The sequence below is a fragment of the Vulpes vulpes genome, chromosome 1, assembly GCF_048418805.1.
Source record: "Vulpes vulpes isolate BD-2025 chromosome 1, VulVul3, whole genome shotgun sequence".
Lineage (NCBI taxonomy): Eukaryota > Metazoa > Chordata > Mammalia > Carnivora > Canidae > Vulpes > Vulpes vulpes.
In genome coordinates, this window is record NC_132780.1 from 59,650,672 (window position 1) to 59,673,806 (window position 23,135).

Genomic DNA, 23,135 nt, shown 5'->3' on the forward strand with positions numbered 1-23,135 from the left:
GGTCCACCATTGCAGCTCTTGATCTTTGTAATTGGAATTTTGTTTCTCTTTGAGGCCACCCAAAACCCGCCCCGTTCTTTACTCCATGAGACAGTTGTTATGCAAATAAATGCCCACAGGATGTTATTTGGCCTAATTATAATGAGCCAAAGCTACTGAATCCCGGTCCTTGGCCTTGTATCTTTAAGGACAGAGAGTCCAGAGTCCGTGTTTCTACTGGAGCATAGGCTGGAATCACCAAGAGAAATCAGTCTTCCAACAGAAGCAAAGACGAAGGCTGTCTGAGCAATTCAGAGCAAACACTCTCAATGTTGTGTTTCATGCTTTTAAAGACAAAAGCATGGGGTGCCTGGGTGGCTCAGTTGGTTTAATATTGGCTCTTGATCTCAGGGTTATGAGTTCAAGCCCTTATTTTGGGCTCCACTCAGGGTGTGGATCCTACTGAAAAAAAAGTGTAGGGGGGTGTTGACTGTACTTTTAGGGATGGTCATCTTAGAAAATCTTTGTTGGCATTCAGTAATAATTGTATTCATATGTTAAATCCCACAGCTGTACTTTAGCTTTTCCTACTTTTCATTATAGTAACTAAAGTAATCCAATAGTCGGATAATAGTATCATGATGGTGAATTTTGTAAGTGGAAGTAAGTTTCCTCATGCTTCTTTCTGTAAGTTAATTGGGCCTTCAATGAATTTATAGAAATTTACTGAAATCACCTGGCTAATCAAAATGAATATGGCATATTTTTTTCCTGAAAAATATTTACCCTATTTTCCTTCCCAGAAGAAAAAGATTTCCTAAGTTCGTTGTTGCTTTAAAATGGCTCCCAAGCGCACACTCTTGCCCTGTCCTACTTGGCTAATCCTAGAAGACACTTGCATGCTTAGCTGGATCACCTTCTTTAAGATTTTATTTATTTATTCATGAGAGACACAGAGAGGGAGAGAGAGAGAGGCAGAGACACAGGCAGAGGAAGAAGTAGGCTCCATGCAGGGAGCCCAATGTGGGACTCGATCCCCGGCCCCCAGGATCAGACCCTAGGCTGAAGGCGGCGCTAAACTGCTGAGCCACAGGGGTGCCCTCTAGATCACCTTCTTATAAAAACCCCACATTCTCATAACCCGTTTTCTCTCCTGTGAGAAAGGCTTTAAGGCCTTCTGTTGTCGCATGTGTCATCAAAGGGTTCATAGATATGTCATCATCTCATTTGACTTTAGGCTCTGATCTGGTTTTCCTCTCTTTGTATTCAAGTGACTATACTGTAAAAAAAAAAAAAAACAAACAAAAAAACCCTAAGATCTTGCCGCCCCCCCACCCAAGCAATATTTAAGCTGAAATGTCAATTTTTGAGAATAAATGAAAGGAAAAATCACAAAGTTTACAGTATTGTTACTAATTATGAGAATGTGGACATGTAAACCCAATATTCAATTTCCCCTTCAGCAAAATAAAAATACTACTATCTGCCTTCATATTGTTGGTTTGGGAAAATGGATAAAAAGCATTTTGTAAACAATGAAATACAGATAACAGTTGTTAGTGTCTACTTACAAAGGCAAACACTAATAGGCTACAAATAGATATTTATCTTCCCTTGGTCAACTCAGTTCCAAGAATGCCCCCCCCAACACACACACACACAAAAAAAGGAATTTGAATGCCTTAATGCACTTTTTATGCACACTCCATTTTAGTACTCTCACTGACTTCACTGATAGTTCAGTTCAACGTACTTGTCTGGAGACACATCTTATAATCCAGGATAAAATTGACTTTCTTTTCCTATTACCTTTCAATACGAAACTTGAATTATATGACATTTTGATTTTGTAATGTTTTGACTATATTTACCTTTTAATAAGACATTTTCATGTATATTATTTTGCTTTATCAGCCTACATGTTCCTAATAGCAGCCCAAGCCACCATTACAAGGCTCCTTTGGGTTCTTACCAATGAATTTAATTGTCACAAATTCTCTACGCAAGTCTCAACCAAATCTGTGGCATTTCCACTTTTCCTCAGGCTTCTGCTTATTTCTTTTTAATTAGTATTTTAAACAAAGCGCTTACTTTTCCACCTTTGCTTTAGACAATAAGAAAGGTTATTCTGTCTAAAACCTCCCAATGTATAATTCCAGGCCAGATTAGTAATATTAAAAACAAAGACAAAATTTCTTATGGGTGTAAGATTTTTATTCCAATTTGATTTGCATTCCAAGGGAAATTATAAAATGTATTCATTTCTTTATTTTTAAAATGTGGCCTAAAATTTTTAATATGAATTATAAAACATTATAGATTTGCAGATCAAAATTGGGCTAGTGGCAGTAAAAAGTTTTTAAGACAAGTTTTTAAAGCACCATTTTCCACCTCCACGTCAAAGATAACCTTCTAGTTAGTGATCACCATGCTGTAATAGGATAACACTGAGACTTGAGTAAACAGAAAAACTGTAGAGCTTTTCCAACCCCAGATCAGGAGCCTTTCTATGCCTTCTCATACTGGCGAACAGCAACCACATCACCAAAAGTAAGAGTCTGGAAGATGCAAAAAATAATCAAATCTTTTTACACAAGAATAACAGAAGCTGAAATGTCTAAAGATTATCATATATAATTTACATATTATGCAAAAGCATGATGTAATTTACAGACACTAAATGCTGCATAAGCTCTTCAGTTCTTAAAAAGGAAAGAAACTTTTTTTAATTTATTGAGTGAATGCCATGTATACATCGTTCATGTCTCTAAAAGGAAAATGAAGCAAAACACTGAGATTAAGTAGATTCAGGTCCAAAGAATTCCTTTGCCTTAAATTATCGAGGAGGTGATGGAGCAAAATAGCCATCTGCTTTGAAAGTGAATGGAATTTATAGTAGGTTTTCGTAATAGATACATTTTGAAGACTTTTTAGAAAATCGAAATCATTTTAGCAAAGGGTATTTGGAATGACTTGTTTCAAAGTCATACAAATGCTTTGGCCGGTGTGAACTTTAGCTGATGTGAACCTAGGTGTCTAGGCAGGTGTAATATGGAACATGGACTTTTATGTCAAATCTCACTGGAAGAATTGCATAAATCCTCTTTACCAAACCTAGGAGGGGGGTTTAGTGTCCATTATTTTCATGTATTGACTTGACTTTCAAGAATATAGCGTGCTCTTGTCATCTTGCTTTAATCTTTTTTGAACTCAGCCTTGACTGACCAGTCATGCATGCCAAAGCTGAGCTACCAGTGTCCTGTATTCAGGGGGGAAAAATGGAGATAAAAGCATAAAGGAGAATCTCAGATTGAATCTTCAATAAATAAATCCTTTCTTTCGATGATCAGTGCAAAAATAAGTGGGCAAATATTTGTTCACAAAAAGGGAAAACTGACTCTCTGTTCCCCATCCCACTTGCACCCATGAAAAGAACCATGAATAATGTAAGCCCTGTGTCTTAATCTAGAACAATGCTGATTGCAGCCGATAGAAGAGAAAAAACAAAAAAAACAAATCCATTTCCTTAAATCACAAAAACAAAAAAACCCTTTGTCCATTATCCTAGAAGGAATATGCAAATCAATCCCCCCCCCCAAAAAAACCCAAAATGCTATATTTGACTATCTCTCTGTCATCAAAATACCATTACTCAGTTACAAAAAGGTGCCTGGATGTTAGATTAAAACATAAAATTTTCCCCTGTTTATGATGCTACCCCACCATTAGAGTTGTTGTTTTTTTAAGATTTTGTGTATTTATTCATGAGAGACACAGAGAGAGGCAGAGACATAGGCAGAGGGAGATGCAGGCTCCCTCTGGGGAGCCCGATGTGGGACTCATCCCAGGACCCTGGGATCACACCCTGAGTCAAAGGAAGACGCTCAACCGCTCAACCGCTGAGCCACCCAGGCGTCCCTGGAGTTTAATTTTTATATCATATAGTTTTTGCACGACTACCAGTATTGAACAGTCATATTTACAAGGCAACCTATGCATCAAAAGAAAGACTGGAAAGAAGTAACATTAAGATGGTTCCCCTAAGGAGAAACTACACTTTTCTGCTATAGCCTAAATTATCTGCACTGAACTTAGAGAACTTTTATGAACTAAAATATAAAATGTTTAAAAATCTCTTATTTATTACAGCAGCTGTAATTTCTCTGATATTCAGTAAGCTCAATATTCTTAGAGCTGTATCACTCCCTCTTATATATTTCCATGAATTTTTTTAGAGATTTTATTTATTTATTTATTTATTTGAGAAAGAGAGAGAGCATGAGAGGGAAGAGGAGCAGAGGGAGAGGGAGAGAATCACACTTGGAGCTAAGCACAGAGCCCTTCGTGAGGCTCAATCTCAGGACCCTGACCTGAGCTGAAACCAGGAGTCGGACGCTCAGCCAACTGAACCACCCAAGCTCCCCATGAATATTTTTATATTTAGATTTCATTTGAGGTTCAGACATTCAGAGTAATCCTGCACCAATTCTTTTGACACTTTTAGCTTAGTCAATGGCAACTTTTAAAAACTATGCAGCATAGTATTTTCCTTTTTTTTTTTCTATAATTAAAGAAGCAGAGAGCTGAGTATAGTTAGCTAGGACATTTTTAATTTCTTCTGTTTTAGCCTAGGTCAGAGAGTCTTGCTGCAAATTTAATGTTATTAAAGAAGGAGATGGGAAGTGGGAGCAGGGAGTGCACAGCAAGAGGGAACAGAGTGGGGATTGCCATTACTTACCATAACCATTTTGCCATCCTTAATTTCTCTTACAAAATTTGTTTCTTTGCCATCCCACTTCTGTACATGAACAAGTTTGTCCCCATCCAGGCTAACAACAGACTGAGACCGACAACAAAATGCAGAACATAGCAAAAGGTCCAGGTTAGATTTCTGATATGAAACTCAAGTGAAGTGGTTTTTGAAGGAGTTACATAATTGAATACATGGCGATCAACTGATTATCCCATTAGCACTTATTAGTATCATATCCTCTGTTGCTTGTAGAGTCATTGTTATATAAACTCTATTAATTTAACATTTCATTGAAATAGGTGCATCTAAATGCAAAAACGTCATCTATTAGGAATGAGAATCCTGAACAAGTACTCTCAGACCAGTCACTCGACTCTTTAAACAAAGCTTTATGAGGAGGCAAAACTGATCAATCTGAGGCCATCGGAGAGACTAATAAACAAAATGCAATATTTGTTTTTAAATGAACACTGTTACTTTCTGAAATACAGATATGAAAAAAAAATATATATATATATAGTGAGAGACAAAGAGATTTGAGATTTGAGCGACAGCCAGTACCCACTGTTCAGAACACAACATGTGTGCACTAGAATGCAAAATGAATCCTGGCATCCTCCCTGAATTGACGTGCCCAGAACATTCTCTCCTTCCCATCCCATCGTCTAACAAAGAGAGATGTCAGGAACCTCTCTTTTACTCCCTGCTCCCCATCCCCAGCCCAGAGAAGGAGCAGCTCCTTACCTTACAGTTTCTGTCATCTGCAGTGGTTTCATCAAACTCCTCTCCCAGGTGGAAACTAATCTCTGTGTTCTTGAACGTGCACTGAGTTCTGATCACCACTTTGTCCCCCTCCTGACCGATGATCACGGTTGGTTTGGTCACATTTCCCACCTGCCTGGTGGCAAAGCCCACACCTGAAAAAGCAACACCGTTAGCTGGCATCTTCCAAAATAACTCGGGGGGCAGGACTCGGCTTTCCTATCCTGGAATCCAGGCCCCGCCGAGCCTCAGTGTCAGTAGGACACGTTCAGCCCCTGAATCAGAACCTGCAGCCCCTGAGCTGTAAGGACTTGCGGGTGCTTAACTTGATGCACAGCGATAAGAGGAGAGAAAACACAAAGGTAGAGAAGCTTGGCCTCCTGCACAGAGTAGTGGCTCCATTATTCAGCCCTGGGCAGGAAGGCAGGGGAAGGCCTCCTGAAAACCCCCCTGTGGGAAGCGCAGAGGCCAGCATTTGATGATGGCAGTGGGATGTGTCCTGGCCACTTGCCCATCTAGTGGGAGCTACAGAAGCTGCAGGTTAAGAGGAGCACAGCCCCCCTCTCTCTACCTACCTAGAGCCTTCATGTACTCATCAAAGTTCTGGCTGTCGGTCAGCTTCCAGGTAGCACAGAAAGCCTCCACCATCCTTGCCCTCTCCGGTAGCCCCGATGGCCGTTCAAGAGACAGGAGGGGGGACCTCTGGGTCTTCTTGCTACTGCAATGCCCAAGACCCCTTTGCACCCCACAGCAGCTCCCGCCTTCTTATTTGGAGCTGAAGCAGGCAGAAAGCCAAGGATTTGAATGGCAAACACACCCTCCCCGTGTCCGCCTTTCTCAGGAGGCTGTCGCCCTGGGGAAGGGGGGTGGAGGGTGGGAAGGGGGGCTCAAGCGAGGTTCCAATCCGCTCGGTGATTGGCTCAGGCCACTGGGTTAGCAGAGTAGGGCGAGCTCCTCCCTATCCCCCTCTACAGCCCTGCTGCTGAGAAAGCTCTGCAAGGATTCAATGGGGCTGGAGGCAGGGCATGGGGGAAATGAGAGAGGGTCTTTTAGGTTCAGCTCGAGAACTTGGCAAAGGCGATGCCAGACTGTGCAGGAAGAAAAAGATGCACAATAGGACATTCAGATTGATTTCCGTTCGTGGCAAAGTGGGTTACAAATGAGGACCCCCTTTAAGGAAAACCATTGAGATGCCAGGCTTTTCAGACAAAGGAGGCTGAATAGTGTCTTTTCTTTTCTCTCATATTTACAGGGAGGGCAAAACACAAGCTAGAATATGCCAAACGAGGAAAGGGGGGGTGGGGGGGTAGAAATGCCTTCCCTGGATTGTGCAGCTAGAAGGCTACTCTGAGTATCAATGGGATACTAACTAACTTTGGCCTCTTCCCAATGCAAACTGGGTGAATTTAAAGATCCATTGTCCTTTCTAAGAATCCGAGAGCCAGACTGAAATGGAAAATGGACCGAAGGAGGAGTATGGTTAGGATTCACTAATGAGGTTCAAAGTAAAGAAATGCTCTTTTTTTCTCTTTCTCTTTCTCTCCAACAGATTATAGAATCCATGTGGAAAAACAACATAACGTGATTTAATAAGATTTTTGAATGACCTGCACGGTAGGACCTTTTGATTTCCTGAGGCCACGTCTATGTAAGTACCATCCGTATCTCAGTTGGGAGTTAACCAACGCGGGTAGGGCAGGAATTGGAGGAGCGATGGAAATCAGAAGAGTTTTGGCTGTACTTGTTCTGATTCAGGGTCCCCCCCCCCAAATAGCAACACACCTCAAGAGTTCTAAGTAGAGTGTTTAGCGGAGAGGTCTCTGCAACTCCCCTTCCCCCAGAGGTTCTTCCTGTTTTCCTTAATGCAGACTCCCCATGAAAAATAGATTCCCTGGTTTTCAAAGGGATGAATCAGGGGGATCTGATTTGGCAATTCCTGCTCCCTTCTGTCTCCCTGCATTTAAACCTCAGCCCACCGTCAAATACAAGAGACAAAGCTCAGAACACATCTTGTTCCACTGCCAGCTCCAAGACTCTGATGCCTCAAAGATCTCTCAAAAGTGCTCATTTAGCAGAAATTTAATCTTTCCCCATACCTGGTCTTTCTCTAGTTTTCACCATGTTTGTGAATGGCCCCATCAGCCACCCCACTGCACAAACCAGAAAACCTGGAATCATTTCTAACACTTTATTCCCTAAAACCAAAGTCAGTGTCAAGGCCTATCTACTTTGCTTCCTGAATATTTGTGCAGTTGTCATCCACCTTCTGTCTCTACAACCATCATCTTCAGTCAAGCAGGCACCGTCTTTTACTAGTCCTGTTCATGTGGGAAGCAAAGGCAGGAGAAAAACTATTAAATTTCCTTATTCTTTACAGCCCCTTGACACGTCCTTGAAATAGGCAGAGTGACCTTCCTCCAGAAACCCAGCTTTGCCTCCATGTTAATATTTTGCTAAGGGCAAGAGGTTAAAGCCTGAGCTCCAGATTCTGTAAATTTAATTTAACAATTAAAAATTCCTTTGGAAACTTCCTTTATCTCACATGTTGGCAGTCATCCCCCAAGCATATGACCCACCGACACATATCTGAAGGGTTTCATGACTATTTTTACTAAACAGTAATAAATGACCTTTTCCTAACAATAGCTAGCTCCCTCAGGATCCCGGAAACCCTGCTTCCAAAATTCCTTAAAAAGTTACATTACGCATAACCCCCTCCCAATTTGAAAGTATCTAATGGGCCCCTCCTCAGGACCTTGCTGCAGCTCTTCCTGCCCAAGAGTCCTGTCCCCATGTCTTAATAAAACCACCTTTTGCACCAAAATCGTCTCAAGAATTCTTTCTTGGCTTTAGGCTTCAAACCCTACCATCATTCCTACGTCACTATGGCAACAGCATCTCAACAGTTCTTCCTTCAGCCATGCCTGATTTCCAATTCTTTCCCTACACTGGAGCCTGAATGACCTCTTAAAATACGAATCTGCATCTTCCTAGTGACAAATGGTGTTTAGACTCTTTTCATGGGCTTCTCTGCTATTTGTATATCTTCTTTGGTGAAGTGACTGTTCAAATCTTTTGTCCATTTTTAACTGGGTTGTTTGTCTTAGTGCTACTGAATTATAGAGTCCTCTATATATTCTAGACAAAAAAGCATTTGTTTCCTCATTTTCTTCATTGTTTTGATTGTGATAATGGTTTCATGGGTGTAAAAAATTTATCAGGTATATACATTGAATATGTGCAGCCGATTTTATGCTGAATATAGCACAGTCAAGCCATCTTAAAGAATCTAAATCTTATCTTGTTCCTCTCCTGACTTCACATGACTTTCTCCCACCCTCAGGTTAGACGAAATTTCTAACATTTCCTATACCTGGCCTGCCCCTAACATTTATAGGACTCAGACTTAGAATTCAAAGGGAGGTTGACATGCCATTATGTCTAAACAATAAAAGTTATAGATCCAATGGTGCCTGCAGTCTGACCAGCATCCCAGCTAGGACTCATAGCCTAGGCCTGCACCCTTTCCCAACAGGTCATCCTATGGTTCCCTGCAGGCCTGAGCACTAGCACAGATCTGGTGAGGTAGGCAGGCAGACGCTGGTCTGGAATCCCCTAAACTTGGGCCAGGGACTAACTTGGACTTGGTATTATACTGACATGACTAAAGATGCCAGAGGCCACTATGAAAAAGCCTGCAAAGAAACCAACCCACAGAAAGCAAAGCATATATGGCCAGACGCTTTCGACACCAACTGGGCCTTTGAACCAACTCCCTACAGCTAGCCCCATCTATGACCTTTTCATAAACTCTTTTTTTTTTTTTTTTTTGCTAAATCTAAATGACTAATCCATTATGCAAACTATCTTATGGTAAAGGTTCTTAGACCAAGTTATTTTGTAACATCAAAATATTCCTATACATCCCATTTAATAAAACATGTTAAAGTTCATAGAATGTTTAAATATTACTCTAAAATACAAATAAACCATTTCTTTTTCATCGTCCAAGAATGTAAGATCATTGAAAGCAAGGCCCATGTATTATACATACATATTCACCTTAGCCCTTTATAGATCATAGTGCTGAAATTATTCATCCATACTCATTTATTTCTTCCACTCTTTATATAAGATATAAGCTTCTGATGACATACTAATTTTAACTTAAAGCATATGTTCTGTAATTCTGATTCTTTTCATACCTTATATAAATCATAAAGACCCAGCAATTTAGAGATAATTTTTTTGGTTGTGTATTAATTCAGTGTGAAGCAAGAGAATGTTGCTATACACGTGTCTATAGTAGAAATTTAAGGAAAAGCCACTTGATGATGTTATAACTCTGTAAACTGACACATTTAATGTTACCATTTTTAATTATTTAAGATGTATTAGATTTATATCTAAGCTTGTTTGCTTTCAAATAATAGATTATTTGCTCAGCTTATTGACAGTTTTAATAGAAGAGAAAGTGAAAGAATAGAGAGGAGACTGTGTTGTGCTAAAAATGATTCAACTAATACATATTTTTTCCAATTTTCCTACACTTGTGAGCAATTTATGATTTTGCTATGGCTTTAATAATACAAATGCACCCACAGGCTTTAAGAAGGAAATACTGTGATAAATTGACCACTCTTTCAGGGCTATTTCCTCTATGTATTAACTAATGACAATAAGGTCTTTCAAGAATCCATTATAAAGATTTTTTTTTTATTAGTGAAACAAAAGGAACAAAGAAAGAAAAGCTGCTTTGGGGGTCTTGGCAAAATCTCCACGTGGAGTTCAATCTCCTGGCACCTGCTTTATGGAAATTTTTTCTTCTTAAGAAAACAGAGAGAATTAATACATTTTTAACATTGTTCTTGATCAAAGTGAGCCAACCATACATAGCTTGACCTGAAATTCTTGGGCCATACATTGACCTTCAATTTTGAAGAGAACACCAAAATGTTTTCCCAAAATGGATTCACCAGTTTAGGCTCCCACAAGTAGATTCACATCTTCCCCAACACTTAGTATTGACAGGGTTTTTTTTAAGTTGGCCTATCCAATGCATATAAAAGGACAATTTTGTCTCGATTTGTGTTTTCCTAATCTCTAATGAGGATGGACACCTCTTCATGTGTTTATTGGTCTATAGTTTCTTCCTCTGTGACATATTTGTTCATCCTCTGCCCAATATCATGTAGGTTGTTTGTGCATATTCTTGATCCTAATTGTTTTAGACTACGGTTGTCATGAATATCTTCTACAAATTCGCAGCTTACTTTTTTAAATGTAGCTTTTGATGTAGCTTTTGATAGTTCTTACTTTTAATATTGTAAAATTTATTAATATTTTATGTTCAATGTGTTTTGCCTTATTTAGGAAAATAGCCTACCCCAGGTTCAGAAGACAATTATCAACATTTTCTGCCAACACTTTTAAAGTTTTAACATTTGAATGTTTAACTTTTGGGACTATATTTTTACATGTCATGAGAAGAAGGGACCCAAAATATACTCCACCTGTGTAATTTTTGAAGTTCCATATATGTGTTAATCTCTGCATCCTATTTGATTCCACTAATCAATTTTGTAATCCTTCTACCTAAACTATCTTAATCCCTCTACCTAAACCATCTTAATTATTATAGCTTTGTGACAATCCAGTATCTGGAAGAGTAAGACTCTTCAACTTTTTATTCTTCGTTGGAAATATCCTAACTATTCATGGCCCTTATTTATATATATATACTAAAATTCTATTTGCATCCATTAAAAATTCTGTTTTTTAAATGGAATTACATCTATTTTGTAGATCAGTTTGGAAGAATTGACACCTTTATGATATTATTTTCCTATTTATGTAAATGGTGTATCTATTAATATATATTTATGTATATAGCCTTCAATATTGTGTAATAATATTTCATAGCTTTCCCTCTAACAGTTTTGGGGTTTTTTTTTAAAGATTTTATTTATTTTTTGAGAGAAAGCAAGAGTGAGAGAGAGAGAGAGAGAATGCACATGAGCAGGGGGAAGGGCCAAAGGGAGAGGAGGAAGGAGGCTCACCCCTGAGCAGGGAGCCAGATGTGGGACTCAATCCCAGGGACCCTGAGATCATGCATAACCTGAGCCAAAGGCAGATGCTTAACTGACTGAGCCACCCAGGAGCCCCTCCCTCGAAGTCTTTTGTACATATGTTACATAGATTTATTCTTAGATAACTGGGGCTCCCTGAAACTACTGAAAATAGTATCTTCTTCTTAATTGTATTTTTTGGTGATTTGCTGCCATTTTATAAAAATATAGCTAATTTGGGGAAACATCTGATTTGAAGCTTGCTCACTACACTATCCTATTATTTTTAACAACCTATAGTTATTTTTTTCTAAATAAATAATGATAGCATATAAAAATAATGCTATTTTAACTTATTCTGCTCTGATATAATTTTTCTTATAGTATTGTGCTAAGAAGTTCAACTAAAAGCCAGATATAAGGTAAAAGCATTATTGTCTCATTCCTAATTTTTAAAGTAATGCTTCTAATGTTCATCTATTTACTATGTCATTTCCAGGATTTTTGTAAATCATTTCATTTTATAGTAAAGATGGTCCCTTAAATTCCTGGTTTTCTAACTACTTTTATTATGAATTGGTATGCTGATGGGTAATATGCCCTTCTGCCATCTAATAGTGTGTCCTTTAAAGCCTAAAATAAAGCAAGAATATCTTTGATCTACCCCACCATCTGCCTCCTGGCTATGGGATGTTAGGTCTGTGCCAATCAGAAACCCAGTAAGACATATTTCCTTGGCTATCACAGACAGGAACATTACATTTTAGATTGTTATAATTCTGTCCCCTTTTCCTGCACTTTCCTTCTCCTTCCTTGACATTAGAGGAGGGTTGGGAACAGCTAGCCTACTGCATCCCGAGAAGTGTGATTTCTACATACAAGGTGCCATTATCTTGAACAAATACTCTAAAACCACGTAAGCAGTAAATGATGAATATGATAGTTTTCCTGCATGTAATACCCAAAAGTGTCAGAGAACTAAGAAGTGAGGACAAAAGAATATTCCAACTCATTTCACACTTGTTTCACAACTGGAAGCTGATCCCATTAAACCTATCCTCCGGCTAAGGCAGCTGGTTCACAGAGCTCTTCCATCTGAGGGGTAAGTTCTACCAGCTACTATCTGGTTAGCAAGACTAGTTTAAAAAAACAAACCCAAACCACTACTCGTAGTGTTTGTAACAAATGCCAAGTCTGCATGATTATTTCTTTCTATTTAAAGAGGAAAACCAGAAGGTAAAAATCAAACGAAGCATGAAATCTGTCGGCATATCTACAAAAGAGTAGAGTCATTATTCTGATGACAGAGAACAAGAGTATATCCTTGAAAAATGATTTATCAAAAAAAACAGAATAAAAAAACAAAAATATTTCTGGCATATCAATAAGTAGCAGTGGCTTCTCTAAGACAGGAGCAAGAAACCTTAAGAAGAGAACAGATTGAAATAAAAAAGGTAGCCTCATGAAAACAACCACGAAAAGACTGAGTTTCAAACAAAGCTGAATGTGATCAAAGGACTTAAGGAAATTAATAACTAAATAGAAGGTATTATATCAACCAAGGAGATAATAGAATAATATTGTTTGAAGAGAATGTCCAGAACGCAGGGAGACATTGTGAATGGTGAAGGTGAAATGTTAGATATGAAGAGAATGAAAATGCAACCTAATTATTACAGATATTACTAAGATAGACATCAAAACAAATGGAATAAACAAAATCATAATTGAGGAAAACCTTCTATACCTGACTACAAGCATCAGTATTTAGATTAAAATACCACATCATTTGATATAATAAATGAAAATAGAACCCAAACTCTTAACTCTAGCAATATTTTTTCATCAAATATAATTCAAATAAGTAAATATAAAAATAAGGGGGAAAACCAATAGACATTCAATCTGAGGAAAAGATGCAGAAAATGTTATAAGAGGTATGGCTGACCATAGTCTTCCATTGTCGCATTTACATTCCAAATAAATACAGAGTAATGTCACAGAGTGTTTGAAAACTGAGATTCAAATGGGAATTTAACTCTGCTGGGATTCAACTCTGCTTTCGTTATATGTGAATGTAGAAGACATGTTTTCTTTGAAAAATCAATCAACAGGCATTCTTATTATACCATTTTCATGTGTTGCTTGTCTGCAGGAAGAGACTATATTAGGCAATGGACTTGAGACTCCAGTTTACTCTATAATTTTATTTCTCTTATAAATTAGTAAATTCTGATGGAATACATCCATCTTGACAGCCTAGTTAACTTGCGTTTGCCCCTGGGACAAAATCAAGATTTGCTATCCAAACGTATTTCAGAATCCTCAAGATCAAATCCCAATTTGGAACAATGGCAAACACTTTAAGGAAATGGCTTGCAACTCATAGGAAAGATACATACATTCATCCCTTCTCTAAAGGGAAACTGTTGGGTGTGTTCAGGTAAAAAAAAAAAAAAGCATGTACAAAATATTCATTGTTTTGACTCAATGTCAAGGGTCAGCATGCAGTTTTTATCAAAGGGGTGATGGGACATAAAAGATTGATGTAATTCTTGGGGATTCTTTTGGAGAGGATAGTCTTTCGGCTTCTTTGAACATCTCCTTTTCAAAATTTTAACAGATCAGAATTGAGTTAAAATTTATAAATTTTGTCAAGTAAGGATTGAATCATTATTCTATGTAGTCTTTCCATGTAGAGACCATAGGTTTTAGCTTCATTTTTCCAAAAGTGTGACACTTCTTTCAGTAAAATGTTTACTTTCCACATATAGTCTGTGTCCTCAATCTTTTCACTCCTTTCAAGACAGCTTTCAATAGAACAAATAGTAAAAACAAAGACAAAATGAAGCAAAACTCCATAACCCAGGGATTAGCACTTTTAATCTTAAATCTATTCAAATTCAGTACTTAAATAAATTAATATAATAATCTTTGGTTGCCCTATATTAAAATCCTATTATGAGAAGATTTTCTTGTTTTGACTTTGAAAGATTACAGTCCAGGCTCAAAACACAGGGTTTCTTCCACTGACTCTCTGTACACTTTTCCTTAGATGAATTACCTAACAATTTTACCAACTGAATCTTGGTCTAGAAATGATGATGTCACTCTAGATCATCATCATTTATTTCTTAAATGTCCTAGGATTCTTTGGTACTTCTACATTATGTTGATCTGTTTGAAAATTTAACTTCATGGAAACCCTGTCAGAGAAGTTAAAAGATCTTGGACCTATTTATGTTAATAATCACTGTATAAAAGCCTCATACACTCACCCAGATAGAATTGGGGGAAGGGAAAAGGAACTAAATAGCTGTGTTTGAGTTTCTCTGGTAAATAAAGCTAACTTTAACCCAGAAATCTCATAAATTTTGTTTCAAAACAAGTTTTATTAAAATTTTGATTATTTACTTAATGAGGAACTATATGCTAATCACCTCAAAAAAGCGAAAACACTCATTTTTAAGTTATTCTAGAGATACATGCTCAACTCACTGTTATCTCAAGTATTTATAGCCAAGAAAATATTCCTAGTCATCATCAAGGAAAATGCCCAACAAAGACTCACTTTATTGTTCATATCAGTTTTGAAACAAGTAGTGCATTGAAGAAGCCACATTTACTGACTCATCCCTCAAAAACCTCCATTTTCTCATTTCTTGCATTTTGTGACTTTCATTTTATCCATTTTGAATATAATAACATATAAAATATATATAACTATGTATATATAAAATATATAATAGCATTATATGTGACTCAAAATATGATAAAGAAGATATAACAATACATAATAAAACAGTGTAACAAGAGAGTGACTATTTAAATAAAATCAGAATGTCATAACAAATTAAGATATTTATTGTTTTCAAAAAGAGCCACTTAAAAAAGCTAGCTATTCAATTGACCAATGTAATAATTAATGTGAAACTATTTCTCAGCCATATTTTTACAGTTAAAAATAAAATGAATTATACCTAAGAAGCTAAATGTGGCTATAAAAATTAAATGCCAAAAAAAATTTCAATTAACCCAAAAAAAGGCCAATGCAGAGGAAGAAAAGTAACAAAGAACAAATGGGACTGGACAAATAGAAAACAAAGAGTGACATGATAGAATTAAATATATATACAGATCTTTTCCCCTATGTACTTTCTAAGAATGCTTATTTTAAATATAAAGTCACAATAAATTAAATAAATAAATAAATAAATAAATAGTCACATGTTTAAAGCAATAGAAAAGATATCATGCAAATACTAATCTAAGAAAGCTGAAGTGATTGTGTTATTATGAGACAAAATAGTAGAACAGGACAAGAAAACTTACTAGGGATAAAGAGGGACATTTTATAAAGATGAAAATTTCAATTATTATTTCTTGCAAAGGGGCCTGAGGAAGTAACGAAACCTAAAATGATGAAAATATACTCCATCTTAGTCTGTTGGATACTGGGGTATATACATTTGAGAAAATTATCAAACTGTACACTTTAATGGGTACATTTGCTGCATTTGAATTATATCTGAATAAAGTAAAAAAAAAAAAAAAAAAAGGGCGCCTGAGTCAGTTAAGTGTCCAGCTCTTGATTTCAGCTCACATCATGTTCTCAGGGTCATGATACTGAGACCCATGTTGGGCTCCAAGCTCAGCAGCAAGTCTGCTTGAAATTTTCTCTCTCCCTTTGCCCCTCCTCCCACCCTCTACAAGTGCTCTCCCTAAAATAAATTAAATAAATAAATAAATAAATAAATAAATAAATAAATAAATCTTTTTTTTTTGATAAATCTTTTAAAAAAATGTTTAAAAAAGAGAAAGAAAAAATTGACATCTGTCCAAAGAACCATAAGTGGGCTAGACATAGTGTCATTGTGCAATGATTCAGATCATGTGCTCTTTGGCCAGACTGTTAGAGGCAAAGTCCTGCCTCTACTCCTTACTATACAGAAAATTAAGTAAATCAGTTAATTGCTCTGTGCTTCAGTTTCTCTTTAAAATGGGCAGAGTCATAGTTAAATGGTCCTTGTAAGGATTAAATGAATTAATACAAATAAAGTGCTTAGGACATACTCAATGGATGTTAGCTATTATCATAGCCTGTATTCTCTGCTTACCCCGGATCAACAGTGGATGCTTCTGGCCAAGTGTGACATTATTTTAATACATCGAAAGGAGAAAAATAGGAAGAGAGAAGAAAGAAAAATAGCCCTTTGTTTGAAATCATTTTTTAACCTAAGGATGAACTAAAATTAATTTGCATGTCTGGATTTTTAGCTTGAGCAATGCCAAACCTCTTCCTATAATTTGATTTGCATAGTTGGCAGACACCCTGTGGGGAAAGATGGCAGCTAAATACAATTTAGGATTGTTGCCAAGAATTCTGGTTACTTGATTTGGAGATTTTTTTAGGAAGAACTTCTGGACTCTGTCCTGTTACACTATATGAATAGGATGCGCTTAATTAATATGTTTGAATGAATGAGTGAATGGAAAGGTGTAAGACTCATTCTGAGTATGTGATGCTAATGGCCCTGCTTCAGAACTTTATAAAGGAAAAACCCAAGTAGAAAAAAAAATATGATGTTGGTCCCAAGGGAGCTTAAGAAACTTCTCAAAGTACCATGAGCTCTACCATTTATAAGATTTAGAAGCAGTCCTGTTCATTGCTGTCCTGTTGAGCAATGGTCTCAATATATTTTTTACTTTTCACCCCATCATTAAAAAATGTTTGTCCTTATCATATATAATTTATTAATTTATTCATAATTGATGCCATGCTAATATAGGATTTTACATAAAAATTTGAACTGAAGAGAAGGGGATGAAACAAAATAAATAGCATTTTTGTATACTGTCTTGATAATTGCAGATGGCTTCATATTACCATTAGCTACTATTTTGAGGCCAAAAATACGCTCAAGGGTGAGGGTTCTCTTCAGTAATAATGAATATAAATTCACATTTCAAGTGGTCTTCTTGCAGTTGTGAACTTTTCAAGCCAAGTTTTTTGTTAAAATAATTTACATGCTCCTAATTCATATCTTAGACTGTGGCTTAGAAAAACTTGCATGAGGAATAGAACACATTATCAGCACTCATTTCTTTTGTTATAATGTTGTACATTATTATCATTGTATTAAATCTTCAGTATTTTTGTAGACACTTTCCCATTTTGTAATGTTTAGTTTAAATAAAACTAGATACCATTGTTTGAGAATCCACTTAAGTGGGTCCACATTCAAGCCAGTAATTTACAGTAATCTGAGATGGAATGAAAAATGGTACTACCACAAGACTACCACATGCACCCTTCCCTCAGGACATCTCATGACAAGTGACTGACATTATGCCCGTGTGAAGGGCCCGTATCAATCCACATATAAAGAAGTAAAGATTCATGCAAATCTCATTTTATATAAAATGAAATATAAATAAGAGTACTAATAATTTTTTCTGGAATCTTAATCATCTTGCAGACTCACTGGGATTCACATACCTTCCTTGAGAGACCAATTGGGAAAGAGTGTCCACAAGTCACATAAGGAGAGAGAACCCTCAAAGAGAGCAGGTATGAATTTGTAGTCTAGACCTAGAAATAATAATAACTTATGTCTTTCTTTTCCTATAGCTGAACTTGATTACTAACTCAACTTCCCGTTTTTACCTAAGTGCAGAAAACTTTATAGTCTTCTCCAAATTCATTAGAATCTGTGATTATTAAGGCATTTTAGGTCTACACTAAGTCAGTTCAAGGATTCCCTCTTCTACTTTCCCTATGAGGTTTCACCCAAGATCCGAAGAGAAGACAGGATGGAATGGAAGTGCCAGAGGATAGAGGTGAGGAAGGAAGTGGCATGAAGGTGGTATCACAGGGTCTTGGTCTCAGTCGTCTTTGGACATTGGCACTCATCCCCCCTGCATCTGGTGCTGATGGTCCCTGTCCCACATGAGAGCAAGGGCAGTGTCCAAAAAGAGTACAAGACTTTTGGCTGGAGCCACTGCTTGAAGCTAGACTTCGAGGCACCTATTGTCAACACTGATGAACAGAGAAGGGGAAAGCCAAAAAAAAAAAAAAAAAAAGCTAACACTTTTCAGTTGAAAAAGGCTGAACTTTTGAATTCTTTGAAGGTCTCAGGGAGAAATAAGAAAAGGGGTAGAGTCCCTGGAGAGAAGCCCTTGAGAGGGTAGACGCATCTGAGAACTACAGTGCGGTGAAGGATTGGCCTTGGTGGGGGGGTAGTTCTCTCGCTGAAATAGAAGGCAGGGCATGTGGACACTGAGGCAGGGAATCCAGTGAGTTGGATGGGAGAAGATGAGAAGACACTTGCATGATTTTCCTCTGAGAAAGAGGATGCATTCATCAATTAAGACTGAACCTTGAGTGAATTGAGATTATCAGGGTTTGATGCGCTTTGTGGAATTCCTGTTTGAAGCTATGTTTGAATTTAGAAAAGTGAAGTTGCATTTCTTATGCACCTGAGTCTTGTTATGTATGCACCCATGATACGTAGGAGCCTCCCTTTGCCAAATACATGCAGTACAGAACCAGATCCTCTTGAGGTGGGAGATGGAATGAATGGGTGGGTAAGAATGAGGCCACCTCCAGGTCAAACTAATTTTGGATAAATCTCTGAGTGTGAACAAGTTACTGAATCCTTCAAATGTTCTAGGAAGGTGTATGGGAATGTATGCAAGGAAAGAAACAAGAGGCAACAATCTTCTGAATTGCTACAGAAATTCAATCTTCTAAAGCCCTGGAAAATACCTAGGAAAGAGTGAACATTATATTAGAGCCCATTCCTCTATATTAGAGCCAAACCTATCTATGAAAGCATAGCAAGGCACAGAGCTCCAGGTACCTTGTGGATGTGCCATCAAGCAATGGCTTGGGGGTAGGTGTCAGGAGACAGACCTGGCTCGGGGAAAGGAGTTTGGACTCCCCTATAAAGCCAGAGAGAACCACTTAGTCCCAGAGAAAGAACTGTCATGGGACACCTGCTAAGGATTTATTTGTCCGAAGGAGGCACTTCTCTTTTTCTTTGCCTTTAGGAAAAGCAAAAATGGCATTTTGTTCTTAGCTCACACTCAGAAACCATAGCTACAAACAACAAAGACACAAAGACCACACAGGCTTAGGAAGGAGACTCAACAAATCAGAGAGGGACCCCTGACCCTATGCCGCGGAAGCTCGAAGCTCGACCAACGTTTCCTTGACCTGAACACTGGAGGCAAAGACTAACCTGTCCCCACGTGGAGGGAGTGGAGAGGGCGAGAACCCTGCTGGGGAGACTGGCGGCCTCGTGAACTCTGAGTGCCCTAGAAGCTTGGTTTACTGGAAGGGAGAGACACTAATCCAGCTCAGACCTACTGTCCTGGTGCAATTAGAGCCGGCGTCCCCTTTCACTTTCAAAAGTGTCTGAGGCTTAAGCAAAGTGTACAAAGCACCCTCGCTATCAGCAGAGCCAGCTCTTCACTCCTGAGCTGATTCATGAAGGACAACTTCAGCCTGTGTCATGATCACTGTCCTCTGAGGAGGCCAAAGGGGGACGGGAGTGGCCGAGGCTGGCACTGGAAGGAGGAAATTCCCCTTTAAAGTGACTGGCAAGGGGGTTGCTCACTGAGGGAAGCCACTATTTGGGCTTAACCGTGGAGGCCGGGGAGGAAATGTCAGCCAGAATGCCCATGGGATTCATTGCCTGATGAGGAAGTCACTCCTCTTGTGAAATAGACCTTGTATGGAAAAACCATGTCCCCAATTTTTTTTTTTTTTTTTTGAGACTGCAGACAGGGACAAACGCACCTCAATGAGAAGTCAATTTTCTTTCTCAGAACACAGAGTTCCTAGAACAAAATAGAGTATTTTGAAAAGTAGATCATCAACTCTTTAGCCTTTCTCCCAATCGAATGAGTAAATCACCTCGCTAGTTCAGCCAGGTCACAGGGGAGGAGATTTTTCCACAGAGAGAAGCAGGGAATGGGGGTGTAGTGGAAAGACCTGGGGTGGGCAGTAGATAGTTAGTTATAGAAGTCAAAGAATTTGAGTTTGGAGACAGAGGTTTAAACAACAGCCAGTCCTCCCTGGATTTCAGATTCTATAAGGCCCTTAGGAGATAAAGATGACCTGAGCAGAGGCAGAGGGGTGAGAGAGAGAGAGAGAGAGAGAGAGAATGGGAGCTGAGCATGGAAGCCAGAGAGCTTGGGAGCCAGGGAGTCACTGGGGAGGCCCAGCTCCCTTTCCCCGCGGCTGAGACTTGAGGTGTAGCACAGAACGAAATCCTGTCCATATTTGGAAGGATCTGAAGACAGAGTTTTTGCCTCAGTTCTCAGGTGGAGGAGAGGAGAGGGCAAGCTTCGTTAGGGTCCTTCTGATGCACAAGCAGAGCGGAGTGTTAAAATAGAGTAGCCATTTGCATTATCTAATTAGGTGTGTCTGACACAGAACTTTCCTGAGCTAAATATGCTGAGATGAGGTGTGCTAGCTAAGTGTGAAATAGCGAAGTGTGAAAGGAAACCAGAAAGGCCTGTAGCCAAGATGTGGTAGTTACCTGAGTGGAAACCTTAGAGGAACAGGACTTCTCAGCAAGGGTACTGCCATCCGTTGTGATGAAAACTGGGGACGAGAAGTATCTCACCATGCTACGCCCCCATGGGAACCCCCACCCCCACCCCCTTCATCACCTGGAAAGCATGGCTACCAGCAAGGATGAAGGTGGAGGTCATAATAGTAGTAGCCAAGATATGGAGCTTTCTACAGACCAGCCACTATTCGATGTAGTTTTTATATATGACATATTTAATTCTCACAAACAATCCTATGATGTAGGAACCATTGTGAAACCCACTTTGCAGATGAAGAAGGCACACAGAGGTCAAAAATAAAAATCCTCGATTAATTTAAATTAAGTAGAATTGACGACATCAGTTTTAGGATACCTTGTAGACTAGACTGCTCAGAAAAATCATATATATGTGTGTGGACACATGTATGATATAATTGCATTTTCACACAAAGATTTAAGCCCACTGAGAAGATGTGTGGTGTGAATTTTTAATTATGAGGTATTATATATAACAGATAATGGCAAATCAAAGTAATAGTATAGTTGGCACCAAAAAAAAAAAAAAAAAAAACACAAAACAAACAAAACCCCAAACCAGAAAAAGAATAAATGCCACCATGTTTCCTCTTCAGCATAAACCTCATCTTTCATTATTTCCTTATTCTCTTATTTATCAGCCACTTCGTGACTTCATTTTTCTCTCCTTATGGGCCTTGTCCTAGACTAAATCATTTCAATGCTGTTTTTATCAACACCTTAAATTTCTGTCAAACACCCAGATTTAAACCAAGCTTCTTTTCTCTGTTCATCCTCCCAAAGTAAGAGTAAAAACGGAGGCCCACATATTGTCAAATTTAGGTTCTACGATTTCATGAGGGTGACAGTTGGCAAAATATCAAAAAGAAAAGAATTTAGTTATTATTACACATGTTTGCACTGTTAATGAGCTACCAACATATGAATGAGTAACAAACACAAGCACAATTTATGAATTATTATATAATTATTCCATAAACCTATTTTCTTGCCTTCATTTAAGCAAAATACAGGTTGTAATAACCAAGACTTTTCACCTATTTTGTGTTCCATCAGAAGCAATTATTCTAAAGGATTAAAAGAAAATACGTAATTATATTCAGTATGTACAAAGCTTGAACAGTTTCACTAAAAAGTACATCAAAAAGCAAAAATTAAAATTATTTGTTTTCAAGCACTTGTCTTCTGAAATGTCCAACATTATCTGTTAAAAGTATAAAACCAATGCCAAAAAACTAATGCACATTAAACATAATTAACTAATGTTAAACATCTTAAGTTTTAGAATTCATATAAATCTTTTTTTATAAGTCTCAATATTCTTTTTTTTTTTAATTCTTTTTTCAATTTATTTATTTATGATAGTCACAGAGAGAGAGAGAGAGAGAGAGAGAGAGGCAGAGACACAAGCAGAGGGAGAAGCAGGCTCCATGCACCGGGAGCCTGACGTGGGATTCGATCCCGGGTCTCCAGGATCGTGCCCTGGGCCAAAGGCAGGCGCCAAACTGCTGCGCCACCCAGGGATCCCTCAATATTCTTTATATATATATATATTTTAATTGAAGTTTGGTTTGCCAACATATGGTATACATAAATCTTGCTACGTCTGTCAATAACGTTTAAACCACTCAGAAATCTAGCATTCGGTTTCCATCTAATTGAGTTGGCACCACGATGTGTGTTGTATCTAAAAGTCCTATAAATCACCTACTACTATCAACCTTAAAAATAAAACAGCCAGTTACTTTACCAGCAAAGTGAGTTCATTAGGGACTAGAGGAATCGCAATTTGGGACCTGCAAATTATGGTGAACTCTGCAAGCCCAGAGAACAAGGGAGAGGAGCTTCCTTTTACAGAGGAAAAGAAGGGGGCTTAGGAGGGGCTGTTTGGCACGAGACAGACAAATGTTCAAGATTGTGGCAACTTGTTGGCTGAAACGCAGCAGTTCCTCATTGGCGGGGCTGTTGCTGGGC

At 38.1% G+C, this 23,135-nt stretch overlaps 1 protein-coding gene and 1 long non-coding RNA gene across 3 annotated transcripts in view; one reads left to right on the forward strand and one right to left on the reverse strand.

Annotated features, from left to right (window-relative positions):
• Nucleotides 1–23,135, forward strand: part of LOC112930921 (uncharacterized) — a 53,101-nt gene that overhangs the window by 1,616 nt on the left and 28,350 nt on the right. For both annotated transcript variants that reach the window (XR_012002846.1, XR_012002845.1), the window contains exons 2-3: nt 7,044–7,142; nt 18,042–18,133. This is a non-coding gene — a long non-coding RNA (uncharacterized lncRNA). The remainder of the gene's footprint in view (nt 1–7,043; nt 7,143–18,041; nt 18,134–23,135) is intronic.
• Nucleotides 2,172–6,358, reverse strand: FABP7 (fatty acid binding protein 7). The gene is made up of 4 exons (XM_026013401.2): nt 6,070–6,358; nt 5,477–5,649; nt 4,718–4,819; nt 2,172–2,537 (listed from the first exon to the last, which is right to left on the reverse strand). The coding sequence occupies exons 1-4, from the start codon at nt 6,140–6,142 to the stop codon at nt 2,487–2,489; spliced, it is 399 nt and encodes a 132-aa protein (XP_025869186.1). The 5' UTR covers nt 6,143–6,358; the 3' UTR covers nt 2,172–2,486.